This window comes from Mirounga angustirostris, unplaced genomic scaffold (genome assembly GCF_029215605.1).
Source record: "Mirounga angustirostris isolate CCGP_5_RB_7025 unplaced genomic scaffold, mMirAng1.0.hap1 SCAF_17, whole genome shotgun sequence".
Classification (NCBI taxonomy): Eukaryota; Metazoa; Chordata; class Mammalia; order Carnivora; family Phocidae; genus Mirounga; species Mirounga angustirostris.
This window is the reverse complement of record NW_026991725.1, coordinates 26740445-26763778: the sequence shown is the minus strand read 5'-3', so window position 1 is coordinate 26763778 and position 23334 is coordinate 26740445. Positions and strand designations below refer to the sequence as shown.

The following is a 23334-nucleotide window of genomic DNA, read 5'->3' as shown; positions in this document are numbered from 1 at the left end:
CCCTTCTGTGCCTGGCTCGGCCCTCCTCTGGCTGCAACCGTTTCACTTCTCTGTTGGGCAGCCTGGCAGGGAATCCTAGAATGCGTGGTTTTTCTTTGTGTGTGGAAGCGCCCCTTGTTCCCTTTACTTACCAGTGTCAACCCAGAGCCCCACGATGGCCTGGGGCTAGCAGAGCTCACTGCCAGGGAGAGCCTGATGCAGTGCACTTAACCTTCTGGTGTGACTTTTGTGGACCCTGGAGGGTCTGAGGCCCAAGGGGTTGGTGCCGTAGGCTGACCACAGGGCTCTGGGGCATCTGCGTGTCCTCCTCGGCACCAAGCTGCCACCCTCTGCCGCTCGAGTCAAAGCCAGCATTGACTTCTCTGTCTCCCTGGCAGTGATACCATCTGTGACCTAGGGGGTGTCAACGAGCTGGCAAACTACGGGGAATACTCGGGCGCCCCCAGTGAGCAGCAGACCTATGACTACGCCAAGACGATCCTCTCCCTCATGACCCGGGAGAAGCACCCAGATGGTGAGACACACATGCTCCTTCCCCAGGACGGCCCCTTGTGCTGCAGTGGGAACAGCTTTGGGCGAGGAGGCACTGAGGTGGTGGTCCTGGTGCTTGGCAGCCTGGGGTTAGTCATTCAGCTTCTGGACTTCTGTTTCTCCAAGTATACAGTGGGCAGTGTGGCTGTCGGATGGGGGAGCTCCAGGGAGGCAAGGAAGTGATGTGTACCTAGAGCCCTATGAGCAGGTGCGGGGGAGGAGGCAGCAGCATGCTCTTACTGACTGCTGTAAGCTCAGATCTTAGTGGCCCACTTTTTTTTTAGTTTGTTTTTTTTAGTGGCCCACTTCTACATTTCCTAATCTGGGCTGTGGGATTCCCGGCTTCCCTTTACCACCTGTCCAGTGTTTGTGGATTATGCATAGCAGGTCACCTTCCCTTAAGCCAGAAGAGATTCCCACCGGGGGTATCCGGAAACTAACCTGGGTTTCTGAGTGCCAACCAGGAACGATATAGACGTTCGGTGAGTTTGGATTAACCACTAACTCGAGGGCACAGGTGATGGAAAGCTGAGTCAGTTAAGACTGAATGGATGTCAGGGGAGGCCAGCCTGCTGCCCACCCCAGCCAGTCTCTGCACTGATACTTCCTAATGCTTGGGAGAACTCCCTCAGTTAGATTTCCGGTAAGATGTTCAAGTCTCCCTTGCTAATAACCCTTCTACTCCAAACACAGGCAAGATCCTCATCATTGGAGGCAGCATCGCAAACTTCACCAATGTGGCTGCCACGTTCAAGGTAATCAGCCACAGGGGACCGTGCAGTTTCTGGGGAATGTGGGTTTGGGGGAAGCCAGAAAGGGAGGTTTCCGTAAGCAGGGTTTGAGGCAGAAGCAGTTTCCCATGACTTACCCAGGTCAGTAGGGGCTCTTGTCCCAGGGTCCCTTGTTGGGGATGCAGAAGACACTGGAATAGATGTAGGTCTTTTCCAAAAGGTCAGAATGAGGAAAATGGTCCAGTGATCTGGGGCTGTTGTTCATCCAGCCAGGACCTGTCAGCCTGGGTCCCTGTGCACAGGTCAGGGGCATCAGGGCACACAATTCAGAGTGTGACTGCTGGTCAGGAAGGACGACAGCACTAACATGGATCGAGAGTCGTCCCCTTCTCAGCAACCACCTCAGGAGGCCATGTCTTGTTCCGTACTATCCGATGCTCAGTGAGGCTCCTCAGAAGAATGTGTCCCACCTGGTAGTTGCGTGTAAGTTTTGAGAATAATGAATAAATAAATGCCAGTCTTTTTTTTTTTTTTTTAAGATTTTATTTATTTGAGAGAGAATGAGAGACAGAGAGCATGAGAGAAAGGAGGGTCAGAGGGAGAAGCAGACTCCTTGCTGAGCAGGGAGCCCGATGTGGGACTCGATCCCGGGACTCCAGGATCATGACCTGAGCCGAAGGCAGTCGCTTAACCAACTGAGCCACCCAGGCGCCCCAATAAATGCCAGTCTTGCAAGTGACCTCTGAAAAAGTGGGGGACCAGGCCTTGTCAGTCTTGCCTAAAACAGGGTCTCCTTAATTGGCCCTGATTCAACAAACGGACCTGAAGCAGGTGAATCTTGACGGCTTTGTGCTCACTTCTGAGCAACCCTGTAGTAAGCCACAGATTTGGTAGGCTGCTCAGGTCTGGAGCAGGACCTGGGTGTAGAGCTTCAGGTGGAATGCCTTGGGTGACAGACATCACACTCTGGACTCCATAAACTAGCCTCCTGTCTGGAGAGACAGAACTCGTACGCACCTGTACCTTCTTATTTATTTATTTATTTATTTTTATTCTTATGTTAATCCCCATACATTACATCATTAGTTTTAGATGAAGTGTTCCATGATTCATTGTTTGTGCATAACACCCAGTGCTCCATGCAGAATGTGCCCTCCTCAATACCCACCACCAGGCTAACCCATCCTCCCACCCCCCTCCCCTCCAGAACCCTGTTTGTTTTTCAGAGTCCATCGTCTCTCATGGTTCGTCTACCCCTCCGATTTCCCCCGCTTCATTCTTCCCCTCCCGCTACCTCCTTCTTCTTCTTTTTTTTTTCCTTAACATATATTGCATTATTTGTTTCAGAGGTACAGATCTGAGATTCAACAGTCTTGCACAATTCACAGCGCTTACCAGAGCACATACCCTCCCCAGTGTCTATCACCCAGTCACCCCATCCCTCCCACCCCACCCCCCACTCCAGCAACCCTCAGTTTGTTTCCTGCAATTAAGAATTCCTCACACCGGGGCGCCTGGGTGGCTCAGTTGGTTAAGCGACTGCCTTCGGCTCAGGTCATGATCCTGGAGTCCCGGGATCGAGTCCTGCATCGGGCTCCCTGCTCTGCAGGGAGTCTGCTTCTCCCTCTGACCCTCCTCCCTCTCATGCTCTCTGTCTCTCATTCTCTCTGTCTCAAATAAATAAAGTCTTTAAAAAAAAAAAAAAAAAAAGAATTCCTCGCACCTGTACCTTCTTCCAAATTGTTTCCAGAGTTGATACTCATTGCAAGGGCTGATCCCCAAAATTGCTCGAAGAGGTTTTAGTAGGACTTGGATGTTTAAGTGGATCATGTCCTGATAGCTCTGAGAACTCTTGCATTGGACCCTGGCCTCGATTTCCCCCCAGACTGCAATAGGAGGTAACAAGGATGACGGGAACCAGCATCCCGTGCATTGAGGGGTGTGACTCCCAGGCTCCTCAGCAGCGTTACCTCAGCAGCAGCACGAGTGGCCATGAGTCCTAGGCCTTTCCGTTGCTTGTGGGTAGTCTCGTCCATACGTGTGAAATTCTTGACTGCTGGGCCCGCCATGCTTCTTCATGAGAAGCCGCCCTCCTTACCTACACCGTGGTATGTTTATCATGATTATAAATAATAATTGACTTAGGACTGCCTGTTTTTTAGTTACATGTCTGTCGGCCCTTCATGCTTTCAGGGCATTGTGAGAGCAATTCGAGATTACCAGGGCCCCCTGAAGGAGCATGAGGTCACCATCTTTGTCCGAAGAGGTGGCCCCAACTATCAGGAGGGCTTGCGAGTGATGGGAGAAGTCGGTAAGATTGGCGGGGGGGACCTTTTCTCTGCCTCCTTGGGCTTCCTGGAAGCGGGTCGGTCCTCAGACACTTGCTCACGCACCCCACTTCCTGGATATGCAGCTTGCTTCAGCTTCCAGTGTCTGTGCTCCTATGATGTGGAGCCCCCTACCTAAACTTCAGAATGGTTCATAAAGCATTGCCATTCAGCTGTTTGTTTAACAGATATTTGTGGAACACCTGCCCTGTGCCAGGCTCCGGGCAGAGCACGGGGGTTACAGCTGCACACATGACAGACAGCAAGCCCTTGTGCTGCTGAGAACATTGACTGTCATGTCAGGTGGCACGAGGTGCCGCGAAAACAAAGCCGAAGAAAGGGATAGCATATGTGGGAGGGGACAGGCCTGGCTTTAATGGGGTGATCGGGGAATGATTCACCGAAAAGGTGACATTGGAGCAGTGAGCTGGAGGAGAGGAGGGAGCAGCTCGGCAGTGACCACGGTGGGAAGGGCAAGTTCCAAGGCCCTGAGTGGGAGCGTGCTGCTGTGTGGGACCGGCGGGCAGGGCTGAGGGAGCAAAGGCGGGGTGTTGGCAGCAAGGCAGGGAGGCAGCGGGAGCCAGGTGGGAGTGGTCCAGGTGCCGGGAGCACTTGGCCATGCCCCTGGGCTGGCAGCCTGTGGAAGACTTTGAGGGAGGAGCACACCTTGACTTCGGGTTGGAAGGGTTGTTTGGCTGCCAGGTGGACAGCAGGTTCAGAGGCGGGAGGGTGGAGATCTCTCAGACTGGGGGAGAGGAGAGAAAGGGCGGGTAACTGGTAGGACGGGAGAGCAGTGTCCCTCGCTGAGATGAGGGGCAAGAGGGTGGTGGCATCTGTTTTGGTTTCCTTTCTCCCTTCTGCATTTTGAGGATCTCCAGCAGTTTCATGAGACCTCACATTTAGAGCTTTCCAGAAGCTGGGGGCCTCTCCGTCTGGACTAAGAGTATGTCTCCCTAAGTTGACCTCATGGAGCCTGAGACGTGAACTTGGTCACTAGCAGCTTTGGTCTTTAGTGCAGCCCCCATTGCTAAGAGCAGTTATGTGTGGGGCAGGGGTTCGTGTGAGGTGTCAGAGAGGTGACAAGATGCTCTTGCTCAGGGCGCATGCCATGCCCTTTGATTTCAAGGGCAAAAGCTTTCCATCCTCCCATCTTCCCAAACGCAGTGGATTTGGCAAACAGTAGCCCACTTACATCACTCGAAGGGGTGCTAGTCCTCGTTTTCACCTACAACTGAGGTCCTGCTGTGGGGACAGCCCTTGGGTATAGCACAGTGAATGTTCGTCACAGTTGGGCCACTGAACTCAGAGACATTAAACAAGTAAACGATTACTAAAAGAAATGCTGTTCGATGGGCATGCGTACAGTGAGGCGGCCAGGGGCTGGGGGGAGGAGGCCAGGGAAGGCCTTCCATGGGAGGTGGCACTCAGGCTGAGCCGGGTGACGGGAGGGCTCTGTGCAAAGGGAGAAGGGCCAGAGCCCCGAGAAAGTGAGCCCAGGAGCTCAGGAACAGAGGCAGGCCAGGCAGATATCGAGGTCAAGGGGTTGGAGGGCCAGGGTCCAGCGGCCAGCAGGACAGCACAGACCCTAATTATGCTCGCGGCCACTTCAGGGTATCAGGAAAGCTCCTTTTTGCTCTTCTTATCAGCAGGTGGTCTTTACAAAGAGTTGCTTGGTGGTGAAAATAGGGCAATTGGTCTGTCTTGTGCAGAAAAAAGCACTAGATGCTGGGTAGGGGCCTTTGCAGAGTCATGTGGACTTGGGTACTTACTTGAAGACTTGAATGATGGATTATTTTCTTTCCCTCACAGGGAAGACCACTGGGATCCCCATCCATGTCTTTGGCACTGAGACTCACATGACGGCCATTGTGGGCATGGCCCTAGGCCACCGCCCCATCCCCAACCAGCCACCCACAGCTGCTCACACTGCAAACTTCCTCCTCAATGCCAGTGGGAGTACATCGGTAGGTGCCCCCTGTCCTCCACCTTAAAGCATCTTTGTGTCATCTTTGCCTCCCCCTCATACCTACCCCCATCCAGAGCACAGTGCCCCTGCTCTGTCCCTAGCCATCTGGGGGCACTGGGGAAAGACAGGTTGGTTTCTGTATGTTTGCCAATTTTTTTCCTGCCCAGTCAAGGTAGTATAATGGAAAGACCAGGGGTTTTTATTACTTTAGTTTAGTTTTTAAAGTAAACTCTGTGCCCAGCGTGGGGCTTGAATTCACAACTCCAAGATCAAGAGTCGCACGTTCCACTGACTAAGCCAGCGAGGTGCCCCTGGACCAGGGGGTTTAAAATCAGACCAGAGTTCAAATCCTGTTGAGAGCAGGACGTTGGCAGGTGTCATGCCCTCTCGGAGCCTCAGTTTGCTCATCTGTGGTAATGAGACAATACTAATTCCTATCTCAAGAGGGTTGTTAGAATAATACTTTTGGAAGCACTTTGTAGAGGATAGTTCTGTACATGGTGGTTCTTGTTACCCGATTTCTTTGGGCCTTAAGGAACCAAAGCTTAAGGACCAATAGCTCTTTTTCCCAGTTGTTACCTGTGACTCTTACGCTGTGTCCTTGTCCCACCCCAGACTCCAGCCCCCAGCAGGACGGCATCTTTTTCTGAGTCCAGGGCCGATGAGGTGGCACCCGCAAAGAAAGCCAAACCTGCCATGCCACAAGGTAACTGCCAGGAAGTTCAGGCTCCCTCCCCCCGCCCCCCCTCCCCCCATTCTGCTTGCCCTGTCTAGGCCCTCCTGGGGCACTGGAACAGGGTTTGGGCTTTGCTATGAGAGTGGGTGTGGCACATGGGCCAAAATGGACATGAGGACATGAAGACTCAGGCCTTCCCAAGCCTTCCCCTGTCTCTCCTGGCACTGAGGACCCACGCTGCGCCTGAGTCACCCCGCTCCCTACTATCTTCTCTTCTACCCCCTTACTTCCCGCGGGGGCCTGTGAGCTGGGCAGGGAAACTGTGGAGAGACAGGGCGACAGAAATACCCAGAGGTGGCAAGATCTCCCAGACTCTGCTTCTCAGTGGAGAGCACGAGCCTTAGAGCTGGGACGGCAAAGCGAGCGCCCACATGCCCATCCCACCTCGTGGGGCTCTTCTGAAGACCCCCCTTCCATCAGTAACCAGCCCATCTGCATTTCGCCTCCCCTGTCTGTCTGTCCTCTGGTTCATCAGATGCGACCCTTGCTAGACAGCGCTGGCAGCCAGCGTGAGGTACTAGGCCTTGGTCAGCACGGGGCTGCTGCAGCCTCTTCCTGGTACAGACCGCATGCGCTTGAGGCATTTTGTGAAATAGTTCTATAGGCTCTAGGCCCTTGAGATTGTAAGCTGTTCCCCTGCAGTCCCCCAAACAGCAGCTTTGTCTATAGCGCAGTGACAGGTCCAGCCCACAGTGACCTAATCATCTTACTGTGCTTCACGGGGACAGATACGGGATTGGCATTACGAGGGTGGGATCTGGCCAGCTGCCCCTCCACAAAGCCTGGGGGCCTGTGGTGTTCAGCACCCCTTCCAAGCCTTCTTGCCTCTCCCGCCCCCTCTCTGGCCCTTGGCCCTTTCTTGCTTCTGCACTGCTGATCAGTGCTCTCTTCTCTTTTGTTGTCTTCACTCCTGTCTGTTGTGGAATAGGTGAGAGACAGTGAGGGCATCAGCCCTACGAGGCTTGTCCTTGGGACCCTTCCCTCTTCCCACCCTCTCCCTCCAAAGCCTCCAGCCACCAGCAGGTGACTCAGCTGCCTTGGTCATTTTCTTTGACAGATTCAGTCCCAAGTCCAAGACCCCTGCAAGGTAGGATGCCCCCACCCCGCCCCAGCTCTGTGTGTGGCTTTGTTAGCAGGTTATAGTCTTCCGTGTGCTTTGTTTCCCCCCAAGTCCTAGTCTTCGCCCTCCCTCGCTTTCCTACCCTTGCTTAGTCGCTCCCACCCCCACTCAGCGCTCCCCTGGCCAGCTGTCTCTGGCTCCACCCTCCGGACAGGACAGGACAGGGTAGAGAGCGTGGGAGTAAGAGCCAGGCCCACAGCCTTGGAGAGTGGAGTGGTGTTTGCTGGGAAGGAGGGAGCCATGGAAGCTAAAGGCGGGGGGGCAGTGCAGGGGCGAGGAGGGCAACCTCAGGCTTCTGGGATTCTCATCTGGGTCTCAAGGTCTCTTCTTACTTTCCCACCTAGCCTCACCACTGCCTCCTGAATCCCTGAGCTCTCAGTGCCAGCAGCGGGTCCAGACTTCTCTGGGTTTTGGGTGGAAGACAGGCTAGACAAGTCAAGGAGAGAGGTAGAAGCCCAGTTGGATGTGCAGTAAATCTGAAGAGGGGATCTGGGCCTTGGGGTAGGAGGTCATTGCTTACGAGGGACATTTGCCGTGCTCACTCACACGTTCACGCGAACACTGTCCCTTCAAAGCATCAGGGCTTCCACTTAACTTTTTGACATTCACAGCTGTGGGAGAGTTTTCCCTGGGCAAGGGGAAACTTCAGATGTTGACCTTTGATCCCTTGCTAGGGGGAGGGGAAGGGGCAACTAGTCTAGGATCAGATATCCCCCCCTAGGAAGGCCAGGGATGCAGTCCTCTCACTATCTGCCTTTAATCCCTATGTTTCCTGTCTCTGGAAAGATCCTTTGTTACCTGAAAGACCAGAGCTGAGGCTGAGCCCTGTGCCAAAAGAACAGGGGTCTACCCCAGTTCTGAGAGCTCTTCCACCCAAGGGCTGGGGTCTCTTACTGAGCCAGCAGAGGAGCCTGGTGGGGGATGTTAGTTAGCCCCTGCTGCTGGTGGGCTGAGGATGACAGCCTTAGGCTTTGCCATTTCTGTGCTCAAGGAGGAGCACGCTTGAATTCTGCCCCTTCCATGCTGGATGTGCGCGTGGGCTTGTAGAGATTCCAGGCTTTTCTGTACTCTCTTGGGTAGACAGATGCATGTTTGTGTGCTTGCTCACACTCTGACTTGGGGGGGGGTGGTGTGGGTTCCCCCAAGGGTGGGGAGAGGCTGGGCCCTTCTGGTTTGTATCCTGCCCTCCTCCCTTGTACAGTTGAGCTGCATCGTAATTTAGTATATAATCTGGCCCTGATGCTAGATGACAGAATCTCCATCATCTGTCAGCTCTGAGCTTCAGGTTCCGGGCCCTGGGAAGTGAGGGTACTGGATTAGGTGGCCGTCTTTGTTCTGTGAGCTCATGTCTCATGAGAACGCAGGTGGATCTGGTGACAGCAAGTCCCAGGTATTTGGAACAGCAGGAGACTTCTGGTATGAGAAGCTTACAGCTGAGAGGGAAGAAGCAAGCCTATGTAGGGATGAGAACCCTGCATGCCTTGGGAGAGTGATCTCAAATTTATTTTATCAGACCTTAAACCTGATTAGCCAAGCCTGCACTAGCACACTAGGTTAATTAATACCAGATGGCCCCTGAGCTCGGTGCCTTGTTCTCCCCAGGGGAGCTGAGAGCCTCCCCAGGGGCTACTTTCCTCCAGTGACTTGCAGAGAATGGGAGGGACAGGTCACCTGTCTGCAGGGTGGTGAAGGGGCCTTTCCCTTCAGGCCGTGCAAGCACTTCTGACAGCTCTTCTCCCCGCTTCTTTTGCCTCTCACTCTTCTGCCCCCTGGAGAATTGCCTGAGAGCCTTGTTCTGAGCAGGAGAGGGCCACCTGCTAGAGGGAGGCGGGCAGGAGGGAGGGGACGGCACAGAGAATGTTAGGGGGATGCCACGAAGCCAGTGTGCTCTGACCAGAACCTCAGGTAGAAATAAGGCTGCAGCCAGCCTCTTCTTTGGACCTACACTGACCTAGAATCCTGAGGATTCAGATCTTGACCCAAGTGTGGGAATTTCCCCACCCCCCACCCCCCCATGTGGGAATGTCCAGATTTAGAGGTGATAATTGTCGGGTTGTTTGAAATCATGTGGCCACCAGAATTGGGAGAGCTTGAGGTTTTTTTCTCAGCGTCTTTAAAAATAATCAATCAAGCCTTCATTTGCATGTAAGCAAAATGCTGATTACATGCCTGTCCTGTGAGGCGGAGCAGTTCCTCCTGTAGGGATTCTCCTCCTGTGGGTCTTTTCTCTGCACGGGAGTCCTTTCTGTGTTCATTGCTAGCTCTTTACCAGCTAGGCAGGTCCTCTTAGCTCTCTTTGCTCTGCCACCTCTTTGCAAAGAAACCAGGGCACCTCTTCTTCCAGCTCTCAGAGTCCCAGCCTCTTGACGTCCCTTTGCCGTGTTGATGAGCCCCTCTCCCCGAACTGGGTATGGAGGGGTGCGGCAGCCCCTGCCGGTCTCCCGGGAGTGTGTGTTCTGGGTGCACTCGGTGCACTCGCTGTGTCTTTGCCCACCAGGAAAGAGTGCCACCCTCTTCAGCTGCCATACCAAGGCCATCGTGTGGGGCATGCAGACCCGGGCCGTGCAGGGCATGCTGGACTTCGACTATGTCTGCTCCCGAGACGAGCCCTCAGTGGCCGCCATGGTGTACCCTTTCACGTGAGTCCCACCATGGCGGGAAGCAAGAGATGGCTACCAAGTGGGATTTCCTCATCTCCTCTCCCTCACTAAGACAGACCCAGGGGAGCCAGCAAGATTATCCCCTTTGCTGGGGGAGCATCTGCCATCCCAGACTGGGGGCGATCCATATTCCTAGGGGATCTGTTTCCCACATGTGGGACCCTGTCTCTCCACCTTCTAGATGACGCTCCTCCCGTTGGCTTCCCCCTCCCCAGCCCTGACAGTTTGGGGGTATCCTGACCCATCTTCCTCCTCTCTCAGTGGGGACCACAAGCAGAAGTTTTACTGGGGTCACAAGGAAATCCTGATCCCCGTCTTCAAGAACATGGCTGATGCCATGAAGAAACACCCAGAAGTAGACGTGCTGATCAACTTTGCCTCTCTCCGCTCAGCTTATGACAGTACCATTGAGACCATGAATTACGCGCAGGTAGATCAGTGGGCACAGGGGTGGGGAAGCAGGGAAAACTCCTAAATGGTGTCTTCTGGCACTGTGGAAAAAGGACTTGGCGCTCAGGATTGGCCGGTGGTGTGGGAGAAAATGGTTGGATACGCTTGATCTTTAGAAGATAGTGTGGTAACTGAGGGCAAGCAGGCTGGACAGGGCTACTTACCTAGGCTAACAGAGAGTCCGTTCAGGATCATCTGCCCCCCACCAGGTCCCCCCTGTGCTGCTAAGACCGGCTTTCACAACAGAATCAAAAGCAATTTCTTATTATAAAATTATTACATGTTTGTTGTAGAGAAAATTTAAATACTATTAAATAAAAAGAAAAAAATGAATACCTCAGTCAATTCCAGTTTCCCAGAAATATAGTTGCCAACGTTTGAATAGATCCTCCTCTGTTCCTTTTTCTGGATTTGAACATGTGGAATAATACTATACGTGACTGTTTTGTAGTCCATTTTCTTCAGTTACTCTTTCCACATCCATAAATATTCATTAGCAAACATCAGTTTTGCTTTTTCAGGTCTTGTGGTGAGCATCTTAGATGAACATTTGTGTATGTTCTTAATTATTTCCCCAGCATAAATGTCTGGAAGTCAGACTGCTGCATCAGAATGTGCAGATTTAGGGGCGCCTAGGTGGCTCAGTCGTTAAGTGTCTGCCTTCGGCTCAGGTCATGATCCCAGGGTCCTGGGATCGAGCCCCTCATCGGGCTCCCTGCTTAGCGGGAAGCCTGTTTCTCCCTCTCCCACTCCCCCTGCTTGTGTTCCCTCTCTCGCTGTGTCTCTCTCTGTCAGATAAATAAATAAAATCTTAAAAAAAAAAAAAAAGAATGTGCAGATTTGAAAGCCTTTGATCCATCCTGCCCAGGTGCCCTCCAGAAAAGTTGTAAGGACAGAAACTCCATCAGTGATTCAGGAATGCCTGCTTCCTTGTACCCTGGCCAACACTGAATGTTTGCGTTTTAAAAACATGTATTTGGGGCATCTGGGTGGCTCACTCGGTTAAGCATCCGACTCTTGATTTCTGCTCAGGTCATGATCTCAGGGTCGTGAGATGGAGCCCTGAGTTGGGCTCTGCATTGGGGTAGAGCCTGCTTAAGATTCTCTCTCCCTCTCCTTGTGCCTCTCCACCCCTGCTCCCACACACGCACTCTCTAAGAAAAGCATGTATTTGACAAGTGATAGGTATTTTATTTAATTAGCATATTTTTAAGATTTATATTTATTAGGGAGAGAGCGTACATGCACATGGGCACACAGGTGGGAGGAGGGGGCAGAGGAAGAGGAAGAAGCAGACTCCCTGCTGAGCAAGGAGCCCATCGCAGGGCTTGCTCCCAGGACCCTGGGATCACAACCTGAGCTGAAGGCAGATGCTTAACCAGCTGAGCCAGCCAGGCGTCCCTAATCTGCATATCTTTGATTATTAACTAAGATTAGCTTTTAAAAAAAAAAAAGATTTTATTTATTTATTAGAGAGAGAGAGAGAACATGAGCATGGGGGAGTGGGAGAAGGAGAAGCGGGCTCCCTGCTGAGCAGAGAGCCCAATGAGGGGCTCGATCCTGGGACTCCGGGATCATGACCTGAGCTGAAGGCAGATGCTTAACCGACTGAGCCACCCAGGCGCCCCTAAGATGAGCTTTTAAAAACATTTATTGACCATTTATATTTTGTGACTTGCTCTCCCTTCCTTTTTTTTTTTTTTTTCCTGTTGAGTGTTTGTGTTTTTTGTTACTGATTTGTATGAGTCTATATAGATTAAGATATTGATTCTTCTGTTCACAATTATTGTCTGATCCCAGACTGGCTTAGTTCAGTGTACGACTGGAGAATGTAAACTTGTTTTGCCATCTCAGTGAAGCAAAAACAAAAGCACACCTGCTGAAAATGAGCTGCTTTTTTATTCTAGAGCGAAGTTTAGCAAACTATAGCCTAAGGGTCAAACTTAGCCCACTGTCTGTTTCTCAAATAAAGTTTTGTTGGAACACAGCCATGCTGTGTTCATTTATGTATTGTCCATGGCTGCCTTCATGCTACAGAGGCAAAGTTTAGTAGTTACTGCAGAGACCACATGACCAAAAAAGTCAGAAAAAGTTTGTTGGCCCCTGTTCTAGAGCCAGAGATGGTTCTCGATCTTTCCTGCCCACCCCCACTCCTTCTGGTTTTCTCCCCCAGCCCACTCTCTGGTCTGAGTGTGTAAGCAGCTCATTTGTGTCCCTTACTGACCCTGGGACATAGAGTCAGAGACTCAGAGGACACAGTGGAAAAAGCCATAGATACCTGCTTTATGAATAGGCACTAGGACAGGTGGGGAGCAGGTGGGTCTGAGTCTTGTGGGTTTTTGGTTGGGAGAGAATATAGCCACTCTTGATGGTAGTGGGTTTTCAGAAACATTTGCTCCTGCTTGGTTCCTGAGTTACTGTGGTGTTAACCAATGGAGATTGGCTTTGGATGTCTATACCTCTCTTTTTGGGAGCCACCCCGTTGCTTCATCTGAGGCACAAAGTTAACAGAAAGGGACTGTCCTTTAGATCCGGACCATCGCCATCATAGCTGAAGGCATCCCTGAGGCCCTCACAAGGAAGCTGATCAAGAAGGCGGACCAGAAGGGAGTGACCATCATTGGACCTGCCACTGTGAGTGTCCTTTCCGGAAAGCCTTTTAAGTTCAAGGCTATCTTTCGAAGTTCTGGGCCCACAGAAAGCAAACTTGTTGACTCTTCGGTTTCCCTCTTAGGTTGAAAAGATTCGGAGAGTACCCATTGAAAGTCAGTTTATATCCAATTACTTTAAAGGGCTCTCTCCCCAGTCCCTATCACCTTTATAGTTTTAGGGGGCTAACGAAGATTTTTTGTGTGTTTGCCCACCTTCATACAACCATAGCATAGTCTTTGATTATTCCTTTAACCATGAACTGAAGAAGAATCTACTTACAGGTTTTATTTGCCCAAAGGCCTTCACATAGAAGGAAATTGCCGTGGGACTATTTTGTTGTTGTTCTTCCTTAGTTGTTGCATTAAAAAGTTGTCTGACGGTCAGATTGTCTTTCATCTCTGAGGCAGAGGGTGATGTTGAGCAGAGGTGTACACCTGTATTTTACACTTTTCCTGGGTGCTGTCACCCTTTTAAAGTGGAGGAGGTGACTTAATCCTGAGTATACAAATCTGAATCTGCAGTAGTAAGCCATGTTTTATAAGCAGGGTTCTCTTTTTTCTTGTGTAATGGCTCTTGAGGGAGAGATGAGATTCTTCCTAAGCTGGAAACCCAGTGTACAGGTGTTAGCTCTCTCGGACCATTTCCTTCCCATCCTGACCAGCCGGCGGGGGGTTGAGCAGGTAGCACTGGGCCTCATGATTCCACTGAGCCCTGTGGTCAGTCAGGAGCTTACGCTTCCTTCCTGACTGCTGTTTGTGCCCTCACAGGTTGGAGGCATCAAGCCCGGGTGCTTTAAGATTGGGAATACAGGTGGGATGCTGGACAACATCCTGGCCTCCAAGCTGTACCGCCCTGGCAGCGTGGCCTACGTCTCGCGCTCTGGGGGCATGTCCAACGAGCTCAACAACATCATCTCTCGGACCACAGACGGCGTCTACGAGGGTGTGGCCATTGGCGGGGACAGGTGATCGGCTGGCCCGAGGCGGGTCTCCCATGCTGGGGAGTGGTAGGCTAGGAGAAGGGGGGCGCTGGGTCCTCCAATCTCTGCTCGCTGCTGCCGAGTGAAGTCCATAAAACGGCATTTCTACTCTGTCTCAGGACTGACATCGGCATGAACTCAGAAAAAAAAAAAAAAACAACAACAGGAAAAGATGTTTTTCAAAGGTGTTTAGGCTTTGGGGGTAATTCTGTTCCTTGTCTGAGTTGTGGCCATAGGGAGGCAGCAGAGCGGAGCGGTTGGTAGGACTAATTCTGAAATCAGAGCAAGGGGCTCAAATCCCAGTTTCTCTGTTGACCAGGGAAGTGTCCTGGGCAGATCATTTACCCTCCGCAGACCTCCGTCATCCTTATAGATCAAATGGGTAAAATAATAGCAGCCACCTCATGGGGTTGTTTCGAGGATTAAGTGAGGGTAATATTTATAGAAGGTGGCTAATACAGGGCCTACCTAGCACTTGACTCAGCAGGTGTTAACTGTAGTCTGTAATAGTGAAAGGAAGAATTGTTTCTCTACTCTCTACCATGACCTCACTGACCCTTCTGGCTACCAGATTTTGGGATTTTTTTTCCTGTGCCAGGCAGTTCTCCAATTCTCTGCTGGGCGTCCTGCAATGCATTTCAATTCTGACAGTATCTACCTGGAGTTCGTACCAGATCCCACAGGTGAAGGGCTCAGCCTCACAAAATGCCAACTGCAAGTCCAGGCTTCTGGTACTCCTGACCAACTGACTATACATTGGGGGTCTCCACACCTCCCTTCTTGGGTTTGGTAATTTGCTAGAATGGCTTGCAGAACCCAGGAACAACCAGAGGAAAGAAACACATGTGGCAAGTTACGGGGGGCAGTGCATGGAGCTTCTGTGTCCTCTGTGGGCATGCTACCCTCCCAGCGCCTTGGTGTGCTTACCAACCCAGAAGCTCTGCAAACCCCTTTCTTTAGGGATTTTTTATGGAGACTTCATCATGTAGGCATGATTGATTATTAATTCAATCTCTGGCCTTTCTCCCCTCCCCAAAGGATGGTGAGTAGGGCTGAAAATTCCAAGCCTCTGATCATGGCTTGGTTTTCTAGTGACCAGCCCGCATCCAGGAGCTCTGCAGGCGCCCACCAAGAGTTGCCTCATGAGAATAAAAGACACCCTTGTCACCTAGGAAATCCCAAGGGTTTTAGGAGCTCTGCGTCAGGAACTGGAGACAGAGACCAAATCTTTATTTCTTCTTATTTCACAGATAGTATATTCATTGTTTTTGTTAGTGGGAATGGTAATCAGTAGAGTATTATTTTAGAGTAATGCCTACCACCTAATGCCATAATACACGTTAGCCATTGCTGTTTATTATTACATCTCCTGCTCTTTGCCTCAACCAAAATCTGTTGGGCAGGTGAGGCACCTTGTCCGTCTCCTGGCTCTCCAGTATTGTGTCAGATGGACTTCCTGAGTGAGGAAGATCTCTCACCAGGTCTTTGAGGCTACGGCCTGGGGGACCCTCGTCCTCGGTGTTCCCTGACAACGGGCTCCAGCTCAAATAAGTCTGGGCAGTTACACTGTCCCCTTGTGATGTACAGTGCTCTCAAAGATCTGCAGAGAAGCATCCTTGGCCTTAAACAATCCTTTAGTAATCTCATGTGACAGGAGAAAGTAAAAAAATACTGGGGACCCTTGAACAACACGGGTTTGAACTGCACGGGTCCACTAATATGCAGATTTTTTTCAATAAATACACCATGGTACTGTAAATGTATTTTCCTTATGGCTTTGTTAATCACATTCTCTTTTCTCTAGCCTTACTTTAGTGTAGGAACATAGTGTATAATGCGTATAACATACAAAATACGTGTTAATCGACTACTGATGTTATCAGCAAGGCTCCGGTCAACAGTAGGCTATTAGTAGTTAAGTTTTTGGGGAGTCATAGTTATACTTGGATTTTCTTTTCCTTTTTTTCTTTTTTTCTTTTATTTTTTTTTTAAAGATTGTATTTATTTTTTGACAGAGAGCGAGAGAGGGAACACAAGCAGGAGGAGTGGGAGAGGGAGAAGCAGGCTTTCTACTGAGCAGGGAGCCCAGTGCGGGGCTCAGTCCCAGGACCCCAGGATCATGACCTGAGCCAAAGGCAGATGCCCCGTTGACTGAGCTGCCCAGGCGCCCCTGTCTACTTGGGTTTTCGACTGCATGTGGTAGGGATGGGTGTTCCCAACCATCACGTCATTCAGGGACCAACTATGTGTACAGGCCTATATAGAGATGCAGCCATAGCCTGCCAGTCCTGGGACAGGAGTTGGCCCGCTGTATTATGTATTGCTGTGTTAAAAGAAAAAAAAGTCACGCAAAGCAGGTGGTTTCAGACTGTAATAGAACATGGCCCATCCACAGGCTGGCAAGGGGCTTTCTTGTGGGCTTTTCTTTTTTTTTTTAAAGATTTATTTATTTATTTATTTATTTGAGAGAGAGAGAATGAGAGACAGAGAGCATGAGAGGGAGGAGGGTCAGAGGGAGAAGCAGACTCCCCGCCGAGCAGGGAGCCCGATGCGGGACTCGATCCCGGGACTCCAGGATCATGACCTGAGCTGAAGGCAGTCGCTTAACCAACTGAGCCACCCAGGCGCCCCTCTTGTGGGCTTTTCCACAGGCTGCTCAGTGTCATCAGGACGTAGTGACCAGCATCCCCCAGAGTGAGCAATTCAAGAGAGAGTGCGAGACAGAAGCTGTTTTTTCTATAACCCTGCCACGGAAGTCATTGTCAGAGAATCACTTCTGCCACATTTTATTTATTAGAAACTAATCATCCAGTCTGATTCATACGCAAGAGAGGCACGAGGTTCCACCTTGTTAAACGAATTTGCAGCCGTATTTTAAAACCACCACACATGTGCTCTGTAAGCATCTCTTACTGCCAAGCAAACCTCCCCTTTCCTCCTTCCCTTCCCTTGTGCTTCATTTATTACCCACCCCCAACACTTGAGGCATCTCTGGGCCCTCACGAGAAGCCTCACGTGTTCCTGGTAGCTTCCTACACCTGTACCTGCACCTCCCCAGGCCTGCTGATCCCATGTGTTCTCTCTGCTATCACCAGGTACCCTGGCTCAACATTTATGGATCATGTGCTACGTTACCAGGATACTCCAGGAGTGAAAATGATTGTGGTTCTTGGAGAGGTGAGTTTTGTTTTGTTTTGTTCTGTTAATTTTATTTTTCTGACTCTAAAAGTAATGTGTGAGCTCCCATTTAAAAAAAAAAAAAATGCGGGACACCTGGGTGGCTCAGTCGGTTAAGCGGCTGCCTTTGGCTCAGGTCATGATCCCAGGGTCCTGGGATCGAGTCCCACATCGGGCTCCTTGCTCGGTGGGGAGCCTGCTTCTCCCTCTGCCTGCCTCTCCCCCTGCTTGTGTTCTGTCTCTCTGACAAATAAATAAATAAAATCTTAAAAAAAAAAAAAAAAAAGCATGCATTTTGGTTATATATAACTTAATGTGACAGTCCCTGGTAATCCTCCTCCCTACACTCTGGGACATAAAGGCCATCACCGTCAACACTGTCATGTTTGTTCCTGAAACTTCTTGCCTCTTGGTGGCACAAGACATTTTAGTACCAATAAAGAAGAAGCTTTTGGCTGGCCTTGGTCTCTCGGGCAGTGTGTAGCTGGAGTAAAAAGTGCACTTTTTCAGTTTGGGAGAGTCCTTGAACCCCATTCCTTGCTTGTGCCCCTGAGCAGGTCTGATCCAAAATCATCTTTTTTTTTTTTAAGATTTTATTTATTTATTTGAGAGAGAGAGAATGAGAGACAGCATGAGAAGGAGGAAGGTCAGAGGGAGAAGCAGACTCCCCGCCGAGCAGGGAGCCTGATGCGGGACTCGATCCCGGGACTCCAGGATCATGACCTGAGCCGAAGGCAGTCGCTTAACCAACTGGGCCACCCAGGCGCCCCCAAAATCATCTTATACCCTTAGATCAGGGAGGGGGAGTCCCGGGGACTCCGGAGGGTACCCACTCCCCCGTTACAATTCTTCCGTGCATCCAGTCTCAGTCTTACAGGCTATTATTTGGCCAAAGCCCATGTGCCTTCATTTTCTAGCCAAGTTGTAAGTCAGGACCCCTGGTGCCTGTGACCCCTGCCTGATCTGGGGCAGATTTTCCTGCGGCAGTGCTTCCCACAGCAGCTCGGGACGGGTTCCCCTAACTTGTGGGCTTTTTCTCGTTCCCTGTTCCTTGGCAGATAGGGGGCACTGAGGAATATAAGATCTGCCGGGGCATCAAGGAGGGCCGCATCACCAAGCCCGTGGTCTGCTGGTGCATCGGGACCTGTGCCACCATGTTCTCCTCTGAGGTACAGCTGGGGCGGGTCACTCGTGGACAGGGAGGCCAAAGCGGGCATTCAAGGTGAACCATGTGGTCATCTTGTTAAGCAGCTCGTTCGTCCCAGGAACATTTATTACTTGCTGGGTTACCGCGAGGTCCAGCCAGGGCCCTGCTTTCTAGGAGGTTAAGTCCACTGGAGGGTGGGGGGCAGTCATCAGCAGGCGAGTCCCTGCTTGGAGTCGGTGTAGTTCTGTCTGGAGGAGCTGAGATGCCTCCGCAGGGACGGTGAGGCTTGCACTGCATCTAAGGGATGAGAAAGGGGTTTGCTTCCCGAAAGGGAGGCTGGGAAGGGCGAGGACACACAGGTGCAGAGCTGGGGAGGGGCATGGGGAGGGGCTGTAGAAGAAAGCCAGGTTTGTTGTGGATGTGGAGGTGCCCAGAGGCCTGCAGTGAGCGCAGCACTCTCTTCTCTTTCTGGCTGGGCACCCATATCACCCCAAGGGTGGGACAGGTCCTCACAGCGTTTTATTTTTGTCTTTCAGTTAAATTTTCCTTTAAGATTTTATTTATTTGACAGAGAGAGACAGTGAGAGAGGAAACACAAGCAGGGGGAGTGGGAGAGGGAGAAGCAGGCTTCCTGCCGAGCAGGGAGCCTGAGGCGGGGCTCGATCCCAGGACCCTGGGATCATGACCTGAGCCGAAGGCAGACGCTTAATGACTGAGCCACCCAGGCACCCCTAATTTTTTAAAACATTATGAAATTTCAGGCATACACAAATGTAGAGTACAGTGACTGCCCAGCTAATAAGTGATTTTTGATTTCTTAATTAGGTCACATGACCTTGCAGAACTTTCTGCCCTATAGAGGAGGTAATAAAGGTATGCAACAAAATCTCCACCTGTTGGCAAGCAGAGACAGCTCCTCAGGAAAACAGAATTAAGAACTGAGCAATGGGAGTAGAAACTGGAGGTGTTTGTATAGGTGACATTTTTCAGAACTATGTTCCACAAAACACTGGTCCTATAGCCGTGGTCCTCAAAACAAAACAAAAACCAAAGCAAACAGAACGGGGAGCTTCTATAATTATGAACATGGAACATAATCTATTTCCCTTTTAAAATTTTGGTTTTGGGGGGTGCCTGGGTGGCTCAGTCAGTTAAGCATCTGACTCTTTTTTTTTTTTTTTTTTTTAAGATTTTACTTATTTATTTGAGAGAGGGAATGAGAGACAGACAGCAGGAGAGGGAGGAGGGTCAGAGGGAGAAGCAGACTCCCTGTTGAGCAGGGAGCCCGATGCGGGACTCGATCCCGGGACTCCAGGATCATGACCTGAGCCGAAGGTAGTCGCTTAACCAACTGAGCCACCCAGGCGCCCAGCATCTGCCTCTTGATCTCAGCTCAGGTCATGATCTCAGGGTCATGGGATTGAGTCCCCGTGTTGGGCTCCACACTGCTCAGTACGGAGTCTGCTTGTCCCTTTCTCTCTCCTTCTCCTTCTCTCTCTTTCTCTCTCTAAAATAAGTAAATAAAATCTTTAATTTTTTTGGTTTTAGTTTTGAGGAATCTCAGAGTTAAAGAGACTTGTTTAACTTCCTTGAACCCAGCATTGTCCATTTATTTGAGTACAGAATCTCTTCTCCTTCCCACCCCTTCCACCCATGCAGATTCAGTCCTATAAAGAATGCATTGGGAGCCTGCATGTTAAAGCATGTGTTTTCCAGCATCGCTAACCAGAGTGGCGGTTCCTGACCTTTCCCACACTTGAGGCCCCTTTTGTTACATGTAGGGGGTAAGAACATAGGGAGAGGCCACATTGCCTGGGTTCAGATGCTACTGCATGCTACCTGTGTAGCCTTGGGCAAGTTACGTTACCCCTCCAGCGTTCTGTTTCCTTTCTCACTGGAAGCAGCCATAGCAACTGAAAGATGAAATGAGTCAAGTGCGCAGAAAAGTGCCTGGATGTAGTGTTACTCAAACAGGTTAGATGTTGCTGTGATTATCCACCTCACCCTGCCCTGATCGGGATTTTGAACCACATCTTATTTGGTAACCTCATTTTCCCTGTTGCGTGGTCAAAGACACAGTTACCGTGTCGCTCTTCCCATGGGTTTTCTCTTTCCTGATGTTCCCTTCCCATAGCCAGTCACCCCTGTGCCATTAGATTTAGAGTTTATCTTACTGCATGCTCAGGTGGAAGGCGGCAGGTGCTAGTCGGCTCCAGATGATAGTTGCCATGTGGGAATATAGACCTACAGACAACTCGACTTTTTGTCTTTTTAAACAAATCTAAATTTATTTACATTTATTTACAAAAAGGGGGGAGGGACAGAGGGAGAGAGAGAATCTCAAGCATACTCCACACTGAGCGCAGAGCCCTACGTGGGGCTCCATCTCACAACCCTGAGATTATGACCTGAGCTGAAATTAGGAGTCAGTCGCCCAACTGAGACACCTACAATCTGACTTTTTTTTTAAAAGACTTTATTTATTTATTTGACAGAGAGAGCACAAGCAGGGGGAGCAGCAGGCAGAAGGAGAGGGAGAAGCAGGATCCCCGCTGAGCAGGGAGACCGATGCGGGGCTTGATCCCAGGACCCTGGGATCATGACGCGAGCCGAAGGCAGATGCCTAACGACTGAGCCACCCAGGCGCCCCGTGACTTTTTTTTTTTTTTTAAGATTTTATTTATTTGAGAGAGAGAAAGAGCAAGAGCGTACACAAACTAGGGATGAGGCAGCTGGAGGGAGAAGCAGACTCCCCGCTGAGCAGGGAGCCCAACTCAGGGCTCGATCCCAGGACTCTGGGATCATGACCTGAGCCGAAGGCAGTCGGTTAGGCATCTGACTCTTGGTTTCGGCTCAGGTCATGATCTCAGGCTCCTGGGATTGAGCCCCACATCAGGCTCCACACTCAGCAGGGGGTCTGCTTGGGGATTTCTCTCCCTCTGCCCTTCCCCCCTGCTCATGCGTGCTCTTTCTCTGTCTCTCAGATAAATAAATAAATCTTTAATAAATAAATAAATAAAAAAGACGCTAGGAATTCGTATTTTTACATGACTTTTTTTTTTTAAGGTTTTATTTATTCATTTGAGACAGAGAGATACAGAGAGAGAGCGTGCGCAGGGGAAGAGGCAGAAGTAGGCTCCCTGCTGAGCCAGGAGCCCGATGTGGGGCTCAATCCCAGGACCCTTGGGATCATGACCTGAGCCGAAGGCAGATGCTTAACCATCTGAGCCACCCAGGCGCCCCTACATGAGATTTTGGACCTATTTTATAAAAAGCATGGGCAGGACAATCAGATCCCATCTGTGAGGTCAGCTTAGCCTAAGGTTGCCAGCATGTAATTTCACTTCTCACAGTGGCTCACAACTACCTGCTGTTCTCCATCCCGCCCCCACCCCCAACGGTGGGGCGGGGGGATGGGCCGCTAGGCTTTGTGTCCTGGCTCCAGCACACAGCAGCTGTGTGACCTCCGGTAAGCTCCTGAACTTCTCGGTGCTTCGGTCTCTTCTTCTTTAAGCTGAGAGTCATTCGGCATACCTATTGAGTGAGGCTGTGTGAGGCTTGAATGAAGTGATAAACATTGAGCGTTTAGCAGGGTCCAGCCTGTAACGGGTACCAACATTCCCAGGAGCCTTTGTTCTCTCCCTCCGGGGATTAACAAGCCCGGTAAAGCCTCTCCCCTTTGCCTTCCAGGTGCAGTTTGGCCATGCTGGAGCTTGTGCCAACCAGGCTTCTGAAACTGCAGTAGCCAAGAACCAGGCTTTGAAGGAGGCAGGAGTGTTTGTGCCCCCGAGCTTTGACGAACTGGGAGAAATCATCCAGTAAGTGGACCGTGGGGAGGATGCCAGCCTCCCACTCCCTTTCCAGGTCCCCCGTGAGGATTGCAGCCTCTCTGACACAGAGGTGTCTGAAATCCTGGTCCCTTTTAGGTGATGAGTGCAACTGTACAGATGGTCCGAAATCTTTTCTTACTTTTCGGTTTTTGTTTTAAAGAATTTATTTATTTGACAGAGAGAGAGAGAGAACAAGTAGGCAGAGAGGCAGGCAGAGGGAGAGGGAGAAGCAGGCTCCCCAGCTGAGCAGAGAGCCTGATGCGGGGCTCGATCCCAGGACCCTGGGATCATGACCTGAGCCAAAGGCAGCGGCTTAACCGACTGAGCCACCCAGGTGCCCCTCGGTTTTTGTTTTATTTTGTTTGTAGACACAGCAGTAACAGGCCGTTCAGACTGGTATTAAAACATGTTCGGTTTCTGAGCCTATCTATTTGGCTGTTCTGTAAATAAGAAATGGGCATAGAAACCGTTAGAAGGTGTCCCCTCTAATTGATTGATAAACAGTTACTGGATAACCCACTGTGTCTTCCCATTCCTCCCCTCTGTCCTTCCTTAGCCTCCAGAGTCAGCTTCCTGTAAAGCCCGGTGGCGTTGGTGGATGGTTCTTGGCCAGAACCTGTTTTCCTTCAGTTCTCAGGCATCCAACTGGTGTAAGGCATCGCCTGGTGTAAGGCATTGCCAGGAGGGGGTGCAGAGCTAGAAAACCTAGAGTTTTGGGGTTGGACGGAGGAGCGTTCCTGGGATGGCTTAGAAGCACCCAGAAGCATAAAGTCCACATGGCTGTCTTCTTTCCTCCCCTTCTCCCGCCTCCCAGGTCTGTGTATGAAGATCTTGTGGCCAAAGGAGTCATTGTACCTGCTCAGGAGGTGCCTCCTCCAACCGTGCCAATGGACTACTCCTGGGCCAGGGTAGGTGCTGCATATGCCTCTGAGTGTGGGTGAGGCAGACTGGGGGGCTGACGGGGTGGGTTTTGAGTTGACTTGGCTTGAATTCCTGGAAACCAGGCCTGCCCTACTAGTTGGGGCAAC

General features: G+C 50.8%; 1 protein-coding gene across 7 annotated transcripts in view; it reads left to right on the top strand.

Annotated features, from left to right (window-relative positions):
- The window catches only part of ACLY (ATP citrate lyase), a 43863-nt gene that overhangs the window by 12333 nt on the left and 8196 nt on the right, over positions 1 to 23334 (top strand). For 4 of the 7 annotated variants that reach the window (XR_010408596.1, XM_045888926.3, XM_045888923.3 and 1 more), the window contains 14 exons: positions 378 to 514; positions 1225 to 1286; positions 3456 to 3573; positions 5399 to 5553; positions 6171 to 6261; positions 7349 to 7378; positions 9909 to 10050; positions 10333 to 10501; positions 13051 to 13155; positions 13941 to 14137; positions 17248 to 17329; positions 18388 to 18498; positions 22167 to 22294; positions 23121 to 23214. Coding sequence is in view for 6 of the 7 variants with exons in the window: in XM_045888926.3 (XP_045744882.1) it covers positions 378 to 514; positions 1225 to 1286; positions 3456 to 3573; positions 5399 to 5553; positions 6171 to 6261; positions 7349 to 7378; positions 9909 to 10050; positions 10333 to 10501; positions 13051 to 13155; positions 13941 to 14137; positions 17248 to 17329; positions 18388 to 18498; positions 22167 to 22294; positions 23121 to 23214 (1621 nt within the window). In the remaining variant the exon portion in view is untranslated. The remainder of the gene's footprint in view (positions 1 to 377; positions 515 to 1224; positions 1287 to 3455; positions 3574 to 5398; positions 5554 to 6170; positions 6262 to 7348; positions 7379 to 9908; positions 10051 to 10332; positions 10502 to 13050; positions 13156 to 13940; positions 14138 to 17247; positions 17330 to 18387; positions 18499 to 22166; positions 22295 to 23120; positions 23215 to 23334) is intronic. The other 3 variants (XM_045888927.3, XM_064582935.1, XM_045888925.3) reach the window with 1 other exon arrangement.